The 22922-nt window shown below is 31.6% G+C and overlaps 1 protein-coding gene across 2 annotated transcripts; it reads right to left on the bottom strand.

Moving 5' to 3' along the window:
- Nucleotides 1-581: 581 nt before the first annotated feature.
- LOC114418164 (uncharacterized ATP-dependent helicase C29A10.10c-like) lies at nt 582-9296 on the bottom strand. Of its 2 annotated transcripts, none has more exons than XM_028383382.1 (8): nt 9141-9296; nt 6680-8201; nt 4816-5004; nt 4131-4226; nt 3879-4041; nt 3640-3769; nt 1799-3565; nt 582-1690 (listed from the first exon to the last, which is right to left on the bottom strand). In XM_028383382.1, exons 2-8 carry the CDS (start codon nt 8070-8072, stop codon nt 1262-1264), a joined length of 4167 nt encoding a protein of 1388 aa, XP_028239183.1. In that variant the 5' UTR covers nt 8073-8201; nt 9141-9296; the 3' UTR covers nt 582-1261. The 2 variants fall into 2 exon arrangements, with proteins under 2 accessions (XP_028239183.1, XP_028239182.1); XM_028383381.1 differs by having other exon boundaries at nt 6680-8190; nt 9141-9292.
- Nucleotides 9297-22922: the final 13626 nt, after the last annotated feature.

Here is a 22922-nt window from a genome sequence, read left to right on the forward strand (position 1 = left end):
TGAGAGGGAGAAGGTTTTTAAAATTGAAGTGAAAGACATCTTTGTCACTTCACTTAAATTGTTGGGTGCACCTTCCAACAGCACGTCAACCTAAAATTGTTTCATTTACTTTTCTCAACAATAACTAAATTGAATCAAATGTTTATGAACCAATTTTAGTTATGAGTAAAAAAATGAGTTGTCACAATTGCAGCTTGCTGATGTCTTTCTGGCCTCTAGTCCTCAATCTATTATTAGCAATTTTTTCTTTCTAGGGCTTAGACCCCTTTCAAAAAAATGCATCAAATGCTCCTTTGATTTAGAACTATAATTTGTGTAGAATGTATAAAAAAGTGAAAGACTAGTTTCGTGGAAGCAAGAAATTTTTGCTTTGAGAACATGGGTTAGGAGGCTTTTAATTTTTTTGCATTGAAGTGTGTAAAACAACAGACGTTCAATTGTTTGACAGGAAAGTATACGGAAAATTAAGCCATCATCAGCTGTGAAGACTAACTTAAGCCACCATCTCAGCATAAAAACAGTATACAAATTGATGTTGGTATGGCTGTATGTATCTGAAATAACTTTACTCAGTACAAAAGACTTCAACAAAATAAATAAATTAATAAATAAATGATAGAAGTTTTCATACAAGCACATTTTCGGTGTATTGGAAGTAACATAAGAAAATGGGTAACCCCTATATTTTCCTTTCTTCTCCTTTGGAAGTGAAACACTTCAGCTTGTCATGAAATAATGAAACACAAACAATTTGCTAAAATAATGTTGCGAACCCATTGTATGTACAAGGTCAGTAGTTGACAGCAAACTGCCTACTTATATCCCTAAATCATTATCATGTAGTTCTCCTTTCATTCTGATACAAAATTGAGTATTCCCTCGCTTTCCAGCATGTTGTCTCCAATCCATTCACTCCACATATAAAATAGGGCTTGCAAATCTCTGCAGTCTTCCCCAACACATCCATTCAGCTGTGTGCTCAAGTTTGTAAGAACCAACACAAGCATCTGTCCAAGATACGAAAGTAGGTTTATCCAACATTGCATGTTCCTCTCCCCCTCTTCCAAGGCTGAGAATCTTGTGGCTCATGCTCCTCTCCCCCTCTTCCAAGGCTGAGAATCTTGTGGCTCATACAGCTTCGCCGAAAGCCCCAATATCTGGCCGAAGCACTTTCAACAGTGGGAGATCACTAGAATGAGGAAATCAAACAGTCCATGAATCTCCCCGTGATGCAGAAGAAGGGTCTGCAGATAAGGAATGGTTATACGTCTCTCTTTCCCATGGATCCAGATGAGTTCTGCTTCTTCTGTATTCCATACTGCCATGCATCTCTTGATTTGTCACCCCCATGCTCAAAATCATCTAAGGAATTCTCCATTGAATACCGCGATTGACGAAGGTTCCCATTTCTGGAGCTAACTGGAGCACCCATATTCTCATCTTCTTCTGATGGTGGTCCCAACCTTGACTCCATATGCATGTCCATTGATCTATATCTTGGTCCACCTGATCTCATGCCCCTCATATTTGAGGAAGGCTTACCAGGCAATGATGTGTAAGAAGGTGCCTTAGATACAAGAAAGTCCTTAGGAAGAGAGTCCATGTCCATATAGCAATTTCGAGATTTTGCATCGTTAATCAACGCAGCCCAATCTTCAGATTGCAGCAGAGCATTTGCATTTCCCATGACCTGCCAATGATAACAGACTATGAATATCAACCAAAAAATGTCTTTGACCATTTAATAAACACACAGAAAGTCATTACTAAAAAATATGCAAAAGAAAGATAGTCATACCCAAAGGGCCCTTCGTGCACGCGTAAGGGCAACATTCATTCGTCGTATATCAGCAACAAAGCCAACACCATGACTGGATGCACGCACACAAGACATTATAATGACATCCCGTTCTTGACCTTGGAAGGCATCTACTGTATTGATATATAGATCCTTGCCTTCTTCTGAATTTAAGACTTCGTCAAACTCACGCTGGAGGCATTTCAACTGCAGCTTATAAGGAGTAATTATGCCAACAGTAATCTTTCCAACACCCAAAGACTTCACTGTTTTCTGAACATGCTCATACAATCGGAGACAAAATTGTGCTTCATGTATGTTTTGATAAGACACTGATCCACCTCTGTGAGACTCGCGCCCATGTCTGATGTCATAGAATATATAAGGTCTAAGTAAAGGGTCCTTATAGTATGGCTCATCAGGCAATTTAGCCACACTTTCACTATCAGTAAGGCGTCCCTGATAGAAGTACCTAGAAGGGAAATCTCGAATTTGGGGGTGCATTCTATACTGCACAGACAACAACATTGTTGGGCATCCTGCTTGTTGGAACCTTTCAAAAAGACTCCTACTGTACATCAATGTTCCAGCAGCCTTGCTTATAACTGTAGCAGGAAGCTGCTGAGGATCTCCAACAAGAACACATCGTGCTGCACCAAGAGAGAGGGGGGGCAGAATTGCCACCTCACTGGCTTGGGCAGCCTCATCAATGACCACCATATCAAAACCATGGGAAAGACGAGAAAACAACTTGCGCCCACTACTAGAAACTGTAGTGAAAACTACCTCTGCTTCATTTGCAAAACTGGCCTCCAAACTAGCACGGGCCTCTTCCAAATTAAAACCACTACCAGGACGGAACCTACTTTCCAAAAGGGCAAGGCGAGACATCTCAACCAAAACCTTGTCCCTGTTTTCAACCACAGCGGCAAGGTGCTGTAGCAAAGCATCTCTGTTCTGATCTCTGGCCATGAGAAGGTCAGGATCAACACCAACAGATCCTTGGGAACGAACAGCAGCAGCAGTAGCATTTAGTTCCCTATGAAGACCATGTAACTGCTGAACCAATTGTGCCTCACGATTCTTTAATTGGTGCATCCATCCCATAATTTCTTCCCGACTCTTGACAAGAAGCTGCTCAGTTCTACGCTCAACAGAAACTGCTTGGGCAGCACGTGTCTGAGAATCAACCCCAACTCGAGCCACATCAGGTCGATATACTTTCATCTCTCCATCAATAAAACCACGATCAAGAACACGGGCAAGAAGCTCATCAGTGGCAGCATTAGATGGAGCACAAACTAACATTCTAGGTTTTGGGACCAGTTTAGGTAAAGTTCGCAAGAGATTCTGGTCCATGTTTTGAAGAACTTCATCAATAGATCCTGTGGCGGCATTATCTGAACTGATCTCATTGACTTGCTTGTAGCTCTCAGGGGCTACATGCTTAAGTAAAGAGGTGTAGTAGTGCTGATACTGCACAAGGTGAATGACATTCAACATTCCCCATACCGTATGTGTTTTTCCTGTTCCCGGAGGTCCTTGAACAAGGGTAAAAGGCCAAGGTTCCTGCCTCTTTGTCGTTCCACTACTAGTACCAGCTGCTGTATGCATAGCTGCCCACTGGATTGCTGCCAACTGGGGTTCATTGAAGGTCCTATGCAGATACTCAACAAAGTTCTGTGTGAAGCATTCAGGCATGGCTGGGGTCTGTTGTTCGTATTTAGGGAAGTGTTCAGGACTAGGCTGAAGGATTGCAGTTTGCATCTGTAAAGTAAGGAATTAGTCAGAATTGCAATCCCACAAAACTACCTGATACCAGAGTAAGTTTCAGCATATACCTGCAAATTTAAGCGACGAAATGCATGTAGGGCAATATACTCCCTCTGTGTGGTAGCAAGAGAACCAAGCACTGTGAGATACCAGATGCTTCCAGCTTGAAGTTTTCTAATGATATGATCATCATCAACCCTACAGGAAAGAACAATCTTATCCGAGTTTAACATTGGAACCAAAAAAGTACATTTCAACACAATCATTAAAAGAGCCCTTTAATGGGAAAGTTTGAACAAAAACTTGCCTGCTGGGATCATAAGAGTCTCCAACATAGTAATGTAAAATTGCACCGGGAGGATCACGGGTATCAATAGGTATGTGACGCCTAACAGTACCAACCACACGCCCAGTGACTTCTGATTCCCCATCATCCTGAGCTAAAGATGAACTATTCTGCTTGGATCTAACTGCTTGCATGATGAAAATATCAACCCAAATGAACAACCAAAAAAATTATTAGAACAATTGATCCTGTACTAAATATTTGACAACAAACCTGATCCAGGCCTAGGGGATGAAAGGATTGCAACATCACCCTCCTTAAATGACCACTTAAACTCATGTACTGGAAGAACCTTCACATCATACCAACCTAAAACAAGATTCAGATAAATTAAACCCACAAATTGACAAAAACAAAATGCATAAACACCAAAGTAAGGGCCGGAATATTTTTTTTCACATAATTATTAAATATTTAAGTTCTAATAAATAATAAGTTTAAAAAAATATTTATTATTAATTTTAAGGATAAAATTAGAGATATGATCTACTACTAGAAAAATTTTAAGCAAATATCAACTCAAAAACATATTTTTCATATATATTTTCCTTTATTAATATATTTTAATTTTAATTTTTCTTTTTTTTTCTCATATATACACAAAGGGTCCTAACGGAGGAGGGGCCAAGGGCCCTGCTTGACCCCCCTGGTATCCTTCTTCCCTGATTATATGATTGTTGAAGTTGCAGGGACAAAGCTACAAAACACAGTCAAAGTAAGGCTGAATACAAACAAAATTACAAGCACAAGAGAAAAACAAATTCCATGACCTTGGGAGACAAAGTTTCCATTATACAGGTGGAGCAATAAGTAGCAGTCCACAGCACAATCAAATTGTTGAGCAAAAGAACTAAAATACACATCTTACACAAAAAAGCACTGAAAGGTACAAGAGTACCTCTTTCTCTTGACTCATTTGCCTTCACTCGCACCATAATATGAGTATCCCTTGAAACTGTTTCTGTTGATTCTTCCCAGGTACTGTAAAGTTGAGCACGGCATTCTTCAAAAAGCAAAGGCTCAAATACTCTAACATACTCTTCCACTGATTCAAATCGTCCAGGAACACACTGTAGCTCAGTCTCCTCTGAATCACAGGATCCTCAATTAGTTACCAATAAGAATAAATTAACTTCCAAAAGAAACTAAAGGATATTACACTACTGGCGTTCGAGGAACAAATGACCAAAGAAGGAAGTAATCATCAATTCATTTACTAGAAGCAAATGCATTTGAGCTTACATCTGCCGGCACATACTACAACATAAAGCCTTAACCAAATAATATTAGGAACCAGCTACTTGAAACCATGATAATACATATTTAATTTTTCAAATGGATTGTTTTCAGTTTTCACCATGTAATCCCATCAACAGAAACTTAACTCTATTCATAATTGTGTATTTTGTCATCAACTCTACCCATGATATTCCCAGAAATCTATTTTATTTTCTTTAAGCTCTTAGACAACTCTATTCATAATTGTGTATTTTGTCATCAACTCTACCCATGATATTCCCAGAAATCTATTTTATTTTCTTTAAGCTCTTAGACAAGGTTATTGCATTTGTATGTTCTGAGGTGTTTAAACCCCACCACCCCTTGTGATCATAGTAATTCACATGAGAAAAATCTTCAGAAATTTTATTACATAGAGAAAATAGAAGGTGGATACAAAATGCCAGATTATTTAAACTACAATCAAGTTGTTAAGTAGTAACACCTTACATCTATCCACAATAGCTAAAGACTCTAATATCCATGAAATGGCCTTCTAATTAATAAACCTGTATTTGAATGGAAGGATAGCCTTTTCTAATGAAGAACATATTTGGAATGCTTCTCTACAGTATTTGTATGTTCTGAGGTGTTTAAACCCCACCACCCCTTGTGACCATAGTAATTCACAAGAGAAAAGTCTTCGGAAATTTTATTACATAGAGAAAACAAAAGGTGGATACAAAATGCCAGATTATTTAAACTACAATCAAGTTGTTAAGTGGTAACACCTTACATCTATCCACAATAGCTAAAGACTCTAATATCCATGAAATGGCCTTCTAATTAATAAACCTGTATTTGAATGGAAGGATAGCATTTTCTAATGAAGAACATATTTGGAGTGCTTCTCTACAGTATTTGTGCTGTATATTTGTACTTTGCAGGATAACACTAATAGTTGTTGAACTTAGTTTTGAAAAGTAATTGTCAAATAATTTTTAATATCCTTGTAGAGAAGACACGAAAGATTTTGCATTCAAAACCATTCATAAAATCCAAATCTCAGAAAACAAAACAAACAATCCCACACATTGTATTGAATAAAATCAGCAATTAGCATCACAGAGAACATGGAGAAAGATGGCAGATAATAGTTATTATACTGAATTGAAGTAAAGCTCCAGGTTTCCCTTCCACCTGTTATCTTTTGATCTTTCTCAAGAAACAAGCCAACTTGAGAACCATAACACAAAAGAGGCATATGATGGTGGCTGGATTACATAAAGAATTCATGTAAACCAGGGGAAGCTATCAAATCAATATCAAATTTCATTCCAAAAACAACTGTCATCACCTTTTCATGTCTCTCCAGTGTTATGACTCTCACAGTGTGATAACTGGAGGAAGGGAGCAACAAGATGAGATATCAGAACACAACTTTAAGTGCAAAGAATTAAAAAAATTCAAATCCAAAACGACCATAAAGCTTATCAATAACATTATACATCTACATTAATGGTAATAATACAATTACTTGATACCTGGGTGATGCCAAAACTTTTCACTGGTCACCTCCCGTATAAGGCGTTCAACAGAAGTGTCCTGGGGCTGGCTGCTGACAGGAGCCTGCTTCTTGATAGAAAGATGTTTCTTGTTTCCCAATTTGACATCATTGGAGCTTTGACCACTCAGTCCTGACTTCCTATTAGAATGGAGTACATTCTTCTGCTGCCTTGAATCTGACAGTTGTTTCCATGAACCCTGTCTTGGAATGGGTGGTGGTAAATTGGCCTCTGTAGGAGGTTCTGTCTCACTGTTTAGCCTCCTGGATCTAACTGGTGGTCCAGATGTATCACCATTGCAATCAGATTTAGGCTCTTGTGCTTCAGCATAGTTGCCACCTTCACCAGAAGATGTGTCGGTGAGCCTTTGATCCTTAGCTATCCCAACACGCTCAACTTGTGCAGGAACAGTGCGGACTTCTTTTATACGACTTATGACAGGTGATGAGAAAGTCTGCCTTCTAGGGGTTGAGGTTTTAATAGGACCTGCTTGCTTGACATCTTCCAAGTTAAGAAACATAGTCTGTCTATTACGTTTCTTTCCCAACATTTCCTCTTTACGTTGGTCAATCTTCCTCTTCACAGGATTATTTGCACACCTAAGTGCATGACTTGCTTCAATACCTTTCACTTCTTTTGGCTTGGGGATTAAAGGGGGTTCCTCCTGTGCATCAACAGAAGCTTCACTTTTTATATTGCTTTCTGAATTTGGAATACTATTGCTTTTCTGTTCACTAGAATTTGATTCTAGACCTATAGAAGCATGGCTACTCTTTTCATCATTTATACTATCAGAACTCTTAATATTTCTAGACTTACTGTCAGAAGCCACTGCAACACACCCATCCACCATTCCAGAAGTTGCTGGCTCTTCTGAAGCTTGACTTTGTCGTGGCAAACTACTACCTCCATTTGCAATAGCATTATTGCCTCCATTTGCATTAGCATTATTACCTCCATTTGCATTAGCAAAGCCACCCTCCTCATCAGACCATTCCCCTTCTTCCCTCTCTGTAAATTGAGCATTGGCCGAACTTAATATCCGTGAATCCATAACATTCACATCTTCATCTTTAGAGGAAACCTTTGCATCCTGATCTCCTGCTCTCTTGGATTCAGCATCCAATTCAGGAACACCAGTGGATTTAGGCCGGACAAAAGGTTGAAATCCAGAGACAGATGAGGCATGTGAAAAAGCATTATTATTTACTATTCCTTGGGCAGCAGATGATGTTGCAAATAAGTCAGACGCGTGCGGATTTGTTGATGGGTGTGCCTTTTGGGGCTGGAAGCAGACAATACCTTCCCTCTCATCATTATCCTCGGCAGGTGGCTCATTGAGATCAAATAATGGCCTTCCTCGAGAACCCATCTCATATGCATAAGTATACAAACTAAATTCTGAATAAATAGTTGTACAGAAACGTTGCTTCTTTTCTTTTCAAGAGACAATATCCATGACATGCCCACAATGGGGAAAGACAGTGGACCTGCAAGTAGGCTTGAGGTATGAATTATAGTCGTCAGGCAATACAGAGAAACATATGAATTTACAGAATGAGTCATAACACATACAATTTTGGATGCAATATAACCATAGAACAATGACAATAAATTGAATCTCTCAACTAAACCAAACCCAAACACACAATTACAAACAGACAGAAGAAAATCCACAATTTACCAATATTTACTGACAACTCGGTTAGAAGCATTCACTGCATGTATAACTGCTGATCAAAATTAAACAAGCAAAAGAAATCAAAACGCAACACAAAAAGAGAATCAGAAATCCCTAACCAAAACCTAGCACCAAAAACAACCTGAAACCAAAACTAACACTGAGAACTCCCAAAGCCAATATTCAAGCAATCATCCAATGCTCGTCCACACCAATCCACCAAGCAAAAGAACTCCTCCTTTCAACAATCAGATGACAAGGAGGCCAATGAAACAGAGCACAACACAATCACACAAAACAGTCCTGAACTTCCATAATTCCAAAGCTCAAATCAGAACACTGAAACCCAACCAGTGACCTAACAATCTTTTTAGGGTTTCAATAACCAAAACCTTTACCAACACCCCATCCACCAAGATTCCAAATTCCCACACATACACCCTTCCCTTCACCAAGATCTTATCCTCACAGACACCCCACGTTCAGGAGATCATACCACTTGTCCTCCATTCTCCCAATCACAAACAAACCAAATAATGCACAAAAATCTAATATAAACAGTCAACCCTGATTTCCCCATTCACTACCACAATCATTCGCACATGATTCTCTCTACCCTTCCCAGATTTCCACCACCACTGAAATTATCAACACCAAACCCACCACCCAAATTATTATTATTATTATTATTTTTTAATTAAAAAAATTAAATAAAAAATCGACAATTAAATTAATTAGTCCTGGAGAGAGAGAATTTACCTCTTCTCACTCCGCACAGAAGGGGAGGGGGGCGATTTAGAGAGAGAAGGAGAAAAATAGACCGAGGTAGAGAGAGAAGAGGGTCGCTCTATGGGTGCAAGTTAGAGAGAGAAAGTGTAGGTAGAGAGAGAAACAATGAGAATGCAATTTGATGAGGGAAAGAGAGGGTGTGGTGACGGGTTTTTATAGGAAAACATGGATCCCATCTCTCCGGCCGGAGTTTGCACCGGCCACCGTTAAGTGATTTCCGTCCAAGGGCAATTTCGACACTTTATATATTTACTTAATGCCGGGGTAAAGTCGTAAACTTGGTGCTGCCAGTGACAGTTTTGAGATTCCGATAATTCAGCAATAAGAAGCATGAATATACCTAAGGGGTAGTTTCGTAACTTCGTTGCTAAGCGAGTAGAGTGCATAGATATATATACCTAAGCGTGATCAAACGAAACGTGTTTCAAAATGTGCCCCCATGGCTCTGGACGGCGGCGAGTGGAAGCCACGCAAAATAGAGCGCGTGAGGAATTGGTTTTTGTTTATTTTTTAAAAATTAATAAATATGAATCGTAATTTCTCTCGAAAAGGGATGTACTTTCTCCGGTGAACTCCTTCGTATGTCTCTTCGTAAATCTGATCCGTTTGTATCTCTTTTTTGTTAAGTGTTTTTAGAGAATGAAGTTATAAAAGGGGAAATTCATTTAAACATTTCCATTTGAATAAGTAGTATTTCAATTTAAATATTTTATTCTCTTAAAAAAAGATAGATTTTTTCATTAAGATTTCCTTTTGATAAATTTTCCTTTCTCAATTGTATTAATAAGATTCAGATAACTATGTATAATGGCACAAATTATGTTCAAGAAGATTACTACCATTTTTTTTAGAATATTAATTAATATTTTACTAGTTAATGATCATTATTAATTTTTTTTACCAACATTATTACAATGAGGGGACGTTTGATTGGGGGGAGATTTGTTGTTTCCTGATAATCATAAGTGAGAAATTTAATTTTTCATATTTGATATGTAATATGAATATGTTCCGATAATGTTTTTTAATCAGTCTTTCACAAAACCTTTTTTAAAGGTGAAAATCTTATTTCTTCAATTTTATTTTTTACTACAAGTAAAAACATTATATTATTACTTATGAGATTATATAATGGGGTAAATAATTAAAATAATTAATAAAAAAATATGTATAACTCTTTTATTCACAAAGAAATTTATCTAAAAAAATTTAATCATCAACCAAACAAATTTTATTCATTCCTTAAAAAACATAATTCTTAGACATAAAATCTTCTCTCCTATCAAACACCCCTTGAGTATCTACCTATTTTTACCATTTATTATTCAATTAAATAAATATTTATATGTACTAATTACATGTTGTTATATATAGTAAATTTGTTAACTTTTATAATAATTGTATTTAAGGTTATTTCTTACTAGTTAACACAATATAAAAGTCTTCGGACCAAAAAAAATGCAAAAGTCTTTACACACCGGTGGATGAAAATTAAATTCTCAATAATTTATTCTACTTATATAAAGAGGTTTCTTGCTTTAGTAGTATCATATTTTAGGATTTTTTTGTGGAATTACTCATTTAAAGCATTTAATTATAATGATAAAAGCATGAATTTATTAATATCTAATATTAATTTAAACATTATTTTATTTTATAATCCCTTCACTCTCTATATATAACGTAAAATAGCTATCTTGGGCCAGAGCGTTTTTAAATATCATTATTTAGCGATAATATTTTTAGCTAGTTTTCTTTAATGTTTTTAGATATTATCTATTTCAATCTATTTTTTAATATTTTTAGTTATAACTTGAATTTTAATATTTTTAAATCAAATTCTCAATAATTAATGTTTTCTTTCTAGTGTTTTTATACTCTTTGATGTTATCCTTTTGATTTTCTTTCCCTCATGTAACAAAAAATATTATAATATAAATTATTTATCATAAATTTTTGTCTCTTCATAAATAAAAAATTAAAATGATTATATTAAATGAGAGTTTTTTTAGCTATAATTATTTAATGATAACATTTTTAGCTGGTTTTTTTTTTACTTTAGCATTTTTTGGAGATTTTTCTTAACTTCTTATATGTTTCAATCTATCATTTTTAAGATTTTTAATTATAACTTGAATTTCAATTTTTTTTAAATCTCAATAATTAAAAATACCATTCATAATATAAATTGTTTATCACAGATCTAAAAATATAATTTATATGTCCAAAATATATTTATTTATTAAAAATCTAGTTATATACAATAAATATTTATTCTTTAATAAGATCTCAATTTCAAGACTTTTGAATAAAATAAATGATAAAGAGAGGAGATTCTTAAAGGTAATCGACCAAATTCACTTATAAGAAATAATAATATACAAATAAGTGAATATTTCACATTAATATCACAATGAAAAAAAAAATACATGGAATAAAGTGTAACTAATATGAAATGAGTGACACCAATTGAAGTAAAAATAATAATATAAACAATATCTTTCATAGATTTTTCTTTCCATTTATTCATCCTAAATATATTTTTTAAGGCAACTAAATTTGACACACTTTTTATATCAAAGAAATTAATAAGAACTATTTTAATTGATATTTTTTCTTGAGCTACAATTAGGGGTCCATATATAATCCGTTAAAAAAATACAAGCTTTCTGAAAATCGATAAAAAAAAAAAAAGGTTAAATTTTTTAACCAAATTTTTCTTGATTGACCGGATCAAATGAATTTTTCACTTTGTAAAACTGAACAAATATTTTTAATACACATAAATTGTTGTGCATTTCACATATAACTTCTATATCTTTGGAGTGGTGAAGTGGTTTGGTGGTTGGAAGTAAGGACATAAGGGTTGGAGTGATAAGGAAGTTATGGGTTCAAATATTAGGGGTGTATGTATGGACATGAATCTGCGGATTGGTCTGTTTAGCTTGCAGACTGTGTGGATAACATACCTGATTTTTTTAACCTGCATAGCAATCCTAGATTTTAGGTCTAGCTCATTTAGTCTACGGACTTCGTAGGCTTAATATGTAAAGTCCGTGAACTTATTCGTATCCATTGAAGGTGAGAGAAAAGCCCAATTGAAAAGAGAGAGAAAGGGAGAAACCTTCAACAACATCATCTTCAAGTCCAAGAGAAGAATCTCCGTAAACATCACAAAAAACTCTTCCATGAATTTCACCCATCCAAGCACTCACATTCGAAGCAAATAACAGCAACAACAAAATCAAACCAATCATTGTCTTTTGCTTTTGGACGGTTGAGATTAAGAAAAAAAAACAACAAAAAATGGCATATTTTGTAGAGCACTTTGTTTTTGGGTTTTATGGGTAGATTTTTTATAATTATAATGCTCCTAAAGGGTGTTTACTGCTCACAGTGCATTGATTTTTCCAATAGTTGAAATGTTGAATCACTAAGTCCAATGCCTGAGTCCAATAATTGCTTTAATTTTATGTTTTTTTAAAAAAAATCAAAAAAAATAATTTAGGCTCGTGGACTGGTCCATTTATCCACGGGCTTTGTAGGTCGGATACAGACTATAAAAAAGTCCATTTGTTTCACAAATCGAATTTATCTGATCGGTATAAAATGCTGGCTTCGTGGGGTTGAACCTTAAACGGGACGGACCAATCCATATACTCACCCCTATCAAATCTTTAACTAAAATAACATACCAATGATTAATATTTATCGATAAAAAATTTATGTTTTATTATGTTTTTTTTATTTCACCACTATATTTATGAATTTAGTGGATTTGCATTATCAATGTAAAAGTTTTTACAATGACAATTAATTAGAAATCATGTGTTAGTATAACTTTTAATATAGTTACTGTCAAAGTCAACAAACTTATTTCGTTCCAAAATTACTTAGTTTTAGCTTTGAATTTTTTTTTTCAAATTGATTGATGTTCTCACTTTTTAATGAGATATTCAAACATCTATTCCAATTTTGTCATATAATAAATAATGTTGTCTTCAAAGAGTTAATAATACATTTATTGAAAATAAGAGAAAGAACACTAACACTTTAGTAAAACGATTTCCTAATAAATACTAATTCTATTGGAATACTTATTTTCTTGGTTTGTGTAAAAAAATATATAAACATAAGTCATTTTGGGAAGGAGAAAATATCATATATGATTATTTATTATTAGATGACTCTATAAAATACTTTATATTATCGGTAAACATTGTATTTTTTCTATTTTTATTATATAATTTTTCTTGAATCTAACCAACATCGTAGAATTATATACACTTCACTATCCTCACCTTTATTTTGAATATATATGTTATTGTCTACTTTAAAAAATAAACATTGTTGTAAAATATAATTAACTATTGACAAATTCTTTTAAAAATAAATTTTGAAATTTAATTTAGAGCAAAAGATAAAAGATAGTAGATTGAAAGTGATGCACAATTAAGAAAAATATATATAAATGAAAATAAAATAACAATAGTGTGAGGTGATTAAAGGAATAAATTTAGCTAACTTAAAGGTAGTAGGTGAAATAAATGTCTAAAATAGAGGGAAAAGAGAAAGAATTCAGAATGTATAATCAAGAGAATATAAAGTGTAAGAATCACACTTTTAAAATTATAGATTCTAATTTATAATATAAAAAATATATATATTCTTATAGAACCACCACTATTCAAATGTTACTTGAACATTGTTAGTCACTATTCACGACTTAGTTTTGTATTTGAATATTTGCACAAAATTAGCGTCTTACCTTCAATTTATGGTTATTTTTGTAGGAATTGTACATATTTTCATGTTTAGTGTGATTTTATATATTAGATACTCTCATTTTATGAATTAATGTTGAAACCATTTCAGTTCCATGTCAAAAGAAGAAAAGGTTCAAGTAGTTGATGTCTCGTTAAGCGAGGCAGATCCGCTTAGCGAGTGACATCCGCTAAGCGAAGCATACAACTCGCTTAGTGGATTGGAAAACCCTAGAAGAGGATTAGTTTGAGATGTGATCGTTGTTCGCAGCAAAAATTTGTTCAATAATATTCTATGATGCTAATCAGCAAGTGTATTGAGTCGCACAAGTAATATAAAATGGTAAGAACCGAGTATCGAATCACAGGAAACTTGTTTCATTCAGAAAATATATGTTCAATGAGCAAACATTTGTATAAAGCAAGTAAATGACGAATAGGGTTTTTGTCTAAAAGTATAATTAACTACAGATTAAAATTCTATTGAACTTACTTTGATGTTGCTAAATGTTTTTTTTTCTATTTAACGTTGTTTTAGTGTTCTTATGCTGAAAATAAATTACCCAAACCAAGATCCCTCGAGTGAATGGGCCTAACTCTATTTAAACTTCATCCTTAATCCCTCAACAAACTTAGTCTAAACGAGTCGCATTAAGATTACAACATAATAGAAACTAAATCACTGCACTTCGTCCCTAGACACATAGTTTTCTAGCTTGCTCTATCAAGTTCTAAGGCTTTAAAGCACTTCCTAATACTAAAAATCCTAACTATGCATACAAATGGGTGATCAAGCCACAAGCATACAGAAATAAGCATAGATAGAAACACTGAGCACATAAAAACAACTTTAAATAGATAGTAAGAGAATATTACATCAAAGGTTCAGCAGAACTCCCCAACAAGAGATTTAGCCTTCCATTACAAGTTAGCAACTTTTAACACAAGGATAGATTTTGAAGAAAGGCTAAGGCTACAAATGGTTGAGGATGTCTCCTCCAACCTCTAGAACCCTAAAATCACTCCTCTAACCTAAACTCTCTTGGAGGCTGAGGCTCTGTCGTTTTAGCTTTTTTTCTTGCTCTATTTTTCGACTCTTCTCTTATTTTATGTCAATTTAAGTGTTTTCAAGGCTCCTTGACATTTCAGATTCTGAAGGCTCGCTAAGCGCGAGTTAGTGAAATCTAGCTTGGCGAGCTGGGCACGCTGAGTGCGAGAAAGGACAAATGACTCGCTGGGCGAGTTGGCGGCGCGTTAGGCACGGACATCTGTGACTGATCCTCTTTTAGGGTTTCCTAACACGTTAAGCGAGCTGAGTGCCTCGCTTAGCACGTGTCACTCGCTAAGCGCATATGCCTCACTTAGCAAGACACCAGTTGCTAGACCTTCTATTTTTTTGGCCTGAAACTGAAGTGATATCAACATTAATTCACAAAATGGGAGTATCTACTGAGTAAAATCAAACTAAACATAAAAATATATACAACTTCTACAAAAAAGAATCATAAATTGGAGGAAAGATGCTAATTTCATGAAACTATTTAATATCAGAGTTAGTCGTAAATGACGACTAACACTCGCCTAGCGCGCCGCCAGCTCGCCCAACGAGTAGGTTGTCTCTTCTCGCGCTTAGCGCATCCAGCTCGTTAAGCCAAAATTTACTTACTTGCGCTTAGCGAGCATTCAGAAGCTGAAACGTCCAAGAAGCTTTTGAAATACTGAAGTTGGCAAAAACTTAAGGAGATAATCGAAAAACAGAGCACAAGGAGAAGCTGAAGCGACAGAAATAGAGCTGTGAAGAAAGCTTAGGTTAGAGGAGTGAAATTAGAGTTTTAGAGGTTGAAGGAGACATCATCAACCATTCTTTGGCATTTTCTTTCACTAAACTCTGTTCCTTCCTTGTATTGAGAGCATATTTCTTGTAATGGAAGGCTAAGCCTCTTGGTTGGGAAGTTCTATTGAACCCTTTATGTAATATTCTCTTACTATCTATTTAAAGTTGTTTTTATGTGTTCATTGCTTCTATCTATGCCTATTTATGTATGCTTATGGCTTGATCGCCCATTTGTATGCATAGTTAAGATTTTTAGTACTGGAAAGTGCTTTAAAGCCTTAGAACTTGATAGAGCAGGCTAGAAAACTGTATATCTGGAGACGGAGTGTAGAGATCTAGTTCATATTATGTTGTAGACTTAATGCAACTCTTTTAGGCTAAGTTTGTTGAGGGATCAAGGACGAAGTTTAAAGAGAGTTAGGCTCATTCACTAAAGGGATATTGGTTTAAGTAATTTCTCAGTATAAGAACACTGAGATAATGTTAAATAGAGAAAAATACATAATAACATCAAGAGGAACTCAGTAGAATAACCCAACACTTTTTACTTGACCGTTTTCGCTTCTATAATCCTATATATTTAGTTTATACTCAAATAGACTGTAGTACGGAATTCAACTCGATATTTACTCTGCTTTTAGTTTATACAAATGTTTGCTTACTGAATGTACAATGTCTGAATGAAATAAATTCCCTGTGAATACGATACTCGATCTTACCGTTTTATATACTATTTGTACGAATCGGTACACTTGCTAACGTCATTCAAACAAATATCCAATTAGTTTTGTTGGAATTGTGTGAAACTATTATAGATAGTAACTCTCTTCAAATTTAAAGACAATTGTATTATTACGAGACACAAACTTAAGAAGCTTGGTTAAACTAAAACATCCCTTCCCCATAACCTAATAACTATGTTTTGTGATAGTTAAGCATATAAAGTAAATTGAACAAACACTTTCTTGATATTTGTTTCTTTATTTTTTTATGTTTACAACAATCTCTCACATAGAGGTACATGATATATGATATAATATTTTTCAAACAATAAAAAAGATTATTGTAATACATGAAGGGTGTCAATTTAATGTTTTCAAACAATTAAGAAGATTAGTGTAAGGATAAAATTAAGAAAGGAGGAATAACATGTGCAATATAAAAAACCCTCAAAGAGTCTTAAACATAATGTTTTGATTGGTGAGCTTTAAGTAAAAGATTTAAAATGTTGTTGTTTGTGTCAATTAAAATAATTTAAGAAACAAATTAAAAATTAAAATATTTTAAAGAAAATAACTTTTGAAGTAAAAATAATTTTTAAAGAAACTTATTGTATCAATATGTCATTAGTTCGAGTGAAGTAGAACTTTGATCTCTTAAGTAAAGTTAAATTTGATTTTTGGGGATGAAAAAAAATGATTAAAAGAAAAGACATGACTAACGGTAGTGAGATACATTTTGTGATAAATATTAATCGGTAGGAGAATTGATTATACTTCACACCAATAATATGATGACCTAAAAATAAATGAATTTATTGTAATAAATGTAAAATTAAAATATTTAATTTCATTAATTAAAAATTAGTGATTAAATTTAACAAGAATATTAAAAAATCAGATGTGCACATTAATTATAGCAAACGATTCATGAATTATTGAACAACAGCGATATAGAGTTTGGAAATAATTATGTAAAAAAAAGTTTGAAACAAATTAACAAGTTACAAAATCCTAATAAGAATAGTAGTAGTTGATTAAAAAAAGGTTTGGTCCATTTGATTTTTTTAAAGAAAAAGATTATATCATTTCATTATAAATCAGAAAATTGATATAATGCAGGATGATATTAAAAAAAAATGTGAACTAACACATTTGTTAAAATATCATTATAGACTTATTATCATAAGATGACCAGGGATTCATGGATGTTGAAAGAATGCATTTCAAGTTGCCTACATTAGTGCAAATGTTTTTAAGTTTTTCACTTGAGAATTTTGAAAAGAAGTTATGTGTTGGCTGTTTCGATTGTGTACTCATTTTTTTTTCATCTCATTTTTCAAGTTGGTGGATGATGGTATCATGATGCATTGTGTATTTATGTTACCTACTTTATCAAATCATATTATCATATATCATATATTATATATAAAATAGTTGTTGACTAAAACTGTTAGCAGGTGTTATGTGTTGGTGAAATGATGTTCCACCTTTTTTATTTAAAATTTAACCATCGTTAATTAAGTTATACTTTAAAATTTTGAAAACAAAATTTAATGCTAAATATTTTTAAGTTAAGGAAATATTAAATATAAAAATATGTAATTTAATATTAAATTATGATTAAATAAGTTAATATGAATAATATTATAGTGTAATGTGATATATATAAAATTTAATATCACATTTTTTATCAATTTAAATTTCTAAATAATTTTTTCATTGAATGATAATCATCAACCGATTATTATTATTATTATTATTTTTAAAACACAATTGTTAACTTGAACTATCAGTACACATGTCGCGTTTTGGTGAGATTATTTCGCACTCCTAATTTTAAGTTATTTAATAAATTCATTCATTTTTATTAGCACAATCACAAAAAAGGTTTTTAAACCTGTATATATTACAATCATAATGTACTTATAATTTAACATTTTTTTTTTCTGAAGCCTCTAATTTTATTAAATATGTTATCTCTTAATATATCAAGTTCTACCAAATTTAGCCTATAAAATATTGTTATTAGTTTTAAAAAGTCTAAGATGAAATTTACTTAATTTAAGCGTAAAAATTTATGGGTTTGGATCTCTTCATTTCCTTTTCTAATTTTTTTCTTTAATTACTAAAATTTTGAGAAAATAGATGCCACCTCTCATAAAGTGTTTATCATGTCCATTTAGTTTAAATACATTTTTTTTGTAATATAATATTTTTTTGCTTTTGGTCGTTTCAAAAATTTTTATTTTTATTTTTAATCATTGTAAATTATGTTTATTTTATTTTTATTCTTTAGAATACGTTAGATAATACTTTCAATAATGAAAAAAAAATAGTTAAAGTGTTGTAAAGATGAAAGATAAAACAAACATAATTTGTAAATATTAAAAATAAAAAAACTCTAAATTATAAGGATAAAAAACTTTATTAATGCCTATTCATTTTATCTATTTTCTTCAAAGCTTATGAAACGAAAAAAAAAATAAAGAAAAAAAGGAAATAGAGAGGATTCATTTCAAAAAATTATCTGGTCGATCATCCCTGTGTTGTTTGACTGTATATGGACCGTTCCAAATAAATAACTATACACGTACGTGACTTAAATGTATATGTTAATTTTAATATATATCAACAAATGATATATTAATACTCTTAATTATTTATGATAGTGAGATTTAATAAAAACTGACCATTTTTTAAAATGTTTAGTCACTAAATATGTTATTTTCTACAGAATTCTTAATTGTCCAATAATAACATGAGATTACTTTTCTCTCATCCATCTCTTATATACAATTGTTCTCTCTATAAAAAGACAAATTTATTTATTTTTAATTTTAAATAAATTCTGATCAAGTTAATTGGTGATATTCTATAATTTAAAATATTTTTGTATTCAATATTTATAATTGATTTTTTTATTTCACCTAAATTAAAAAAATATTTTTACTATATATGAAAAAGGTTGATAGTTCATATTTTATTGAAATCTTCTCAACGATTAATTTTATACAATTAATAGCAAATTAAAAAGTTGGGTAACACCTCATCCAAGTGGCAAGGTACGTCAAAGTTCACCTCAATAGTATAAACCAGTAATAATTGTCTTCGTTGAGTACATGCATGTCGATTATTTAATGACTAAACATACCATGTGAATTGTTGTGCTAATACTTATGAACTGACATTATCCAATGTTAAAGCACGATTTAGAAACAATGTAAGACTAGGGACATGGTCCAATGAAAAAGCACGATTAGAAGCAATGTTAGACAATTCTTTTACTTTTTTCTTTTTTTAACAACCAAATTGCTTTGCAAACTAAGTAGGTGAAAACTGAGAAAAAGGAAGCAAACCAGAGAAGTTGGTAGTGTGAGAGTGAACCGTAGTCCATAAAAATAGCAACTAGCAAGTTTGGTAGATTCAAGCACGAGTTTATGGCATGGACATAAAAAAATGCACGATCGAGTTTATGGCATGGGAGTAAAAAAGGCACGAGTTTGATGGCTGACGACGTTGGGATACTTATGTAAGACATATTGAAAACAATTTAATATCAGTGTTTACATCTGCCTCTTTTTTTTTTTTTCCTATAGTTTTTGCATTGACAAATTACAGTTTTGTGATTTGGTGCTTCTTTTATACAGCGATAATGAAATAAAGTTGAACTTTTTTTTAAGGAAAAAAATAAAGTTGAACCTATTCACTCTTATATAATAACATCATCCAACAAAAACAACTCTACTGCTATTGGGAAAAGAGACATTTTGTGTCTCTCTCCACTTTTTCAAATAAAAAAAGAAAAAAAAGTAAGGGGGTTAAATAAACATAGAAATAAGCAGTTAATTCTATAGTAAAATTATCCATGTAATAAAAAATAGTGAAATTATTCAGTTGACACCTTATTGAATTCAAAATTCCTAAGTTGAAGTGGTATGTAATATTAGGCCGTGGGCTTCATAAATGTTGACCAAATCTTTTTACTTTTGTTTTGTAGGCCTAGGTACAGTTAATGTGAACCCAGGAAACGATCTCATTAGAAATGTAATCCAATAAGTGCGTGTCTTCGTTAACAAAAATTTAATTTACTGCTTAGTGAAAGATCATTTTTTTTTTTGCTAAACCTATTTACAAATAATTCGTACTCGTGATAAAATTTGTGCCCAAACAAAATAAATATTTATCTTATGTGTACTCACAATCTTCAATAAATATTTATGATTATTCATTACAAAAATTTATCACTACTTTTAACAAATACAACTTCATATCAATATCATGATGAATAAAAAAAATGCTCATAACAAAATTGTCCAAGTATTAATACATGTTTGAATTAAAGTTTACAGACTTAAATCTTATTTCTTTCAAACTGAGTTTTCAAACAAAAATCTACTCTTAAACATCCTTTTAAATGGTAACCCTACATAATTTAAAATTTTTTTTTACTCTCAAATGTATTTTTAGAGTCTATTGAAATTCAAACACACCCTTAGTAGGTAGTTTGACAATGATTATTAACAACCAAAGCATAATAGTGAAACTTGTCTTTACTCATAGGTCTTATGTGCTTTATATAGACTCGTGAGGGCTAATATTATTATATCTTGTTTCCATAATTATAGTATAAAATAAAATATGTTTAGAATATAATTGAGATACATTTTATACCTAATAAAATTGATAAACTATTCATAAAATATAAGATGAGTGACATAAAGTAAGATCTCAATCCCCTTAAATTCACAATTAGCTTGCTTAACAATTACAGTATTGGTCGGGTTAGATATCGACTGATTGTAAGATATATGTATCACGAAGAGGTTAAAAGTGCGAGATTGAGGTTTGATCGACTAACTTTATATGTGATTTCATTCAGCAAAGTTGTGATATATTAATCAGTCTTAGACCATGCGGGCATCCTTTAGTTGACGACTGATTACTAAAAAAAGTGTTAGGTTTTATTAGTACTAACTTAACGACACATCACTCCTCATGCTCAAGTGTGTAGTGTGTAGAGGTTAAGCAGTAAAAAGTAATTGACCTGATACTAATTGAATGATACAATAATAATTGAGTATTTTTTTTTAAGGGTGAAACTCTTATTTTTCAAATACTTTTAATTAGTTCACTTTTTATATAAGTTTTTATTACATAATATTTTTTACACGCAACTTATAAGAGCAAAATTAGTTTTTTAAAAATTTAATTTTTCTATTATAAATATTTTATTATTTTTTAATTTAAAATTAAATTATTATTATTACTATTATTAATCATTTTAAATTAAAGATGTATTAATTATTATTATGAGTATGTTATTGTCATTAAATTCTATTATCTTTGAAATATTTTTTTATTTATGTTATATTCAAATTTAAATAAAATTAAATGTTATTTAAATATTTGGTTTTTATTTATATATACTATCATGGTAAATTTTTTTACATAGTCATTTATTAAGATTTAATATTATATTATGTCATCCTATTAGATGTTTGCGTCAAAATACTTTACATTATCAATACATATGAGTTAAAAGTTAAATTGTATATTTTGTTATTAATTTAATTCGTTGAAGAATATAAAAAATGGTTTAAACTAACATAAGAAAATGATCAATTTAATTTATTTTAAAATAACAATAATTTATTTTGGCAGTTTATTAAGAAAACCATAAAAAATGAGTAATTACTTGTTTTTTTCTTACCAATTACATATATTAAAGAACTAGAAGACAATCCTTTCATCTGATCTTGTGTAGTTAACGTTTTTGACACAAATATTATTAAGAAATATTTTGGATTTTTTTCTTAAATATCTTTTTGATCCTTGTAATTTAATATTTTTTTTTATTTTTTGTCTTTGCAAAATTATTTTTTGTGTTTAATTGTTATAAATTATATTTATTTTATTTTTAGTCTTTAAAGCATTTTAAATAATACTCTGAATTGATGAAAAATCATTATCTAAAGAATTATAAGAAAAAAAATAAACATAATTTATAAGAATTAAAAATAATTTTTTTTACAAAAACAAAAAACAAAAAAATTATAAATTTCAAGGATTAAAAAACTTTAAGCCTTAAAAATATTTAATAAATATTTTTAATTAATTTATTAGTTTTTTTGGTACAAAGTTAAATGTAAGAAATGAAGAGCTTTAAATATATGATGATTAAATATGCATGAATGATTAGTAACATAATCCAACTCCAAAGATTAAAACTTATATCAATCCTCCATGTTTCATTATAAGTTTTTATAGAATTTTACTAATCAACATGTTTAGGATATTAATTATCAAATTTTAAAAAATATTTATTAAAATAAAAAACATAAAAATAACATAAATTTTAACATCCCAATAAATATTTTTTGGGATCTTAATTGCTTAACTAGTGCCCAAAGTTCATCTTCCATGTTTATATTGT

Source organism: Glycine soja, chromosome 7 (assembly GCF_004193775.1).
Source record: "Glycine soja cultivar W05 chromosome 7, ASM419377v2, whole genome shotgun sequence".
NCBI classification, from domain to species: domain Eukaryota; kingdom Viridiplantae; phylum Streptophyta; class Magnoliopsida; order Fabales; family Fabaceae; genus Glycine; species Glycine soja.

Coding starts and splice junctions, on each gene's coding strand:
- LOC114418164 (XM_028383382.1), bottom strand. CDS start 8,072: ATGGGTTCTCGAGGAAGGCCATTATTTGATCTCAATGAGCCACCTGCC. Junction 4,227..4,815: donor AAATGAGTCAAGAGAAAGAG/GTACTCTTGTAC, acceptor ATCTTGTTTTAG/GTTGGTATGATGTGAAGGTT. Junction 4,042..4,130: donor ATCCCCTAGGCCTGGATCAG/GTTTGTTGTCAA, acceptor TCATGCAAGCAG/TTAGATCCAAGCAGAATAGT.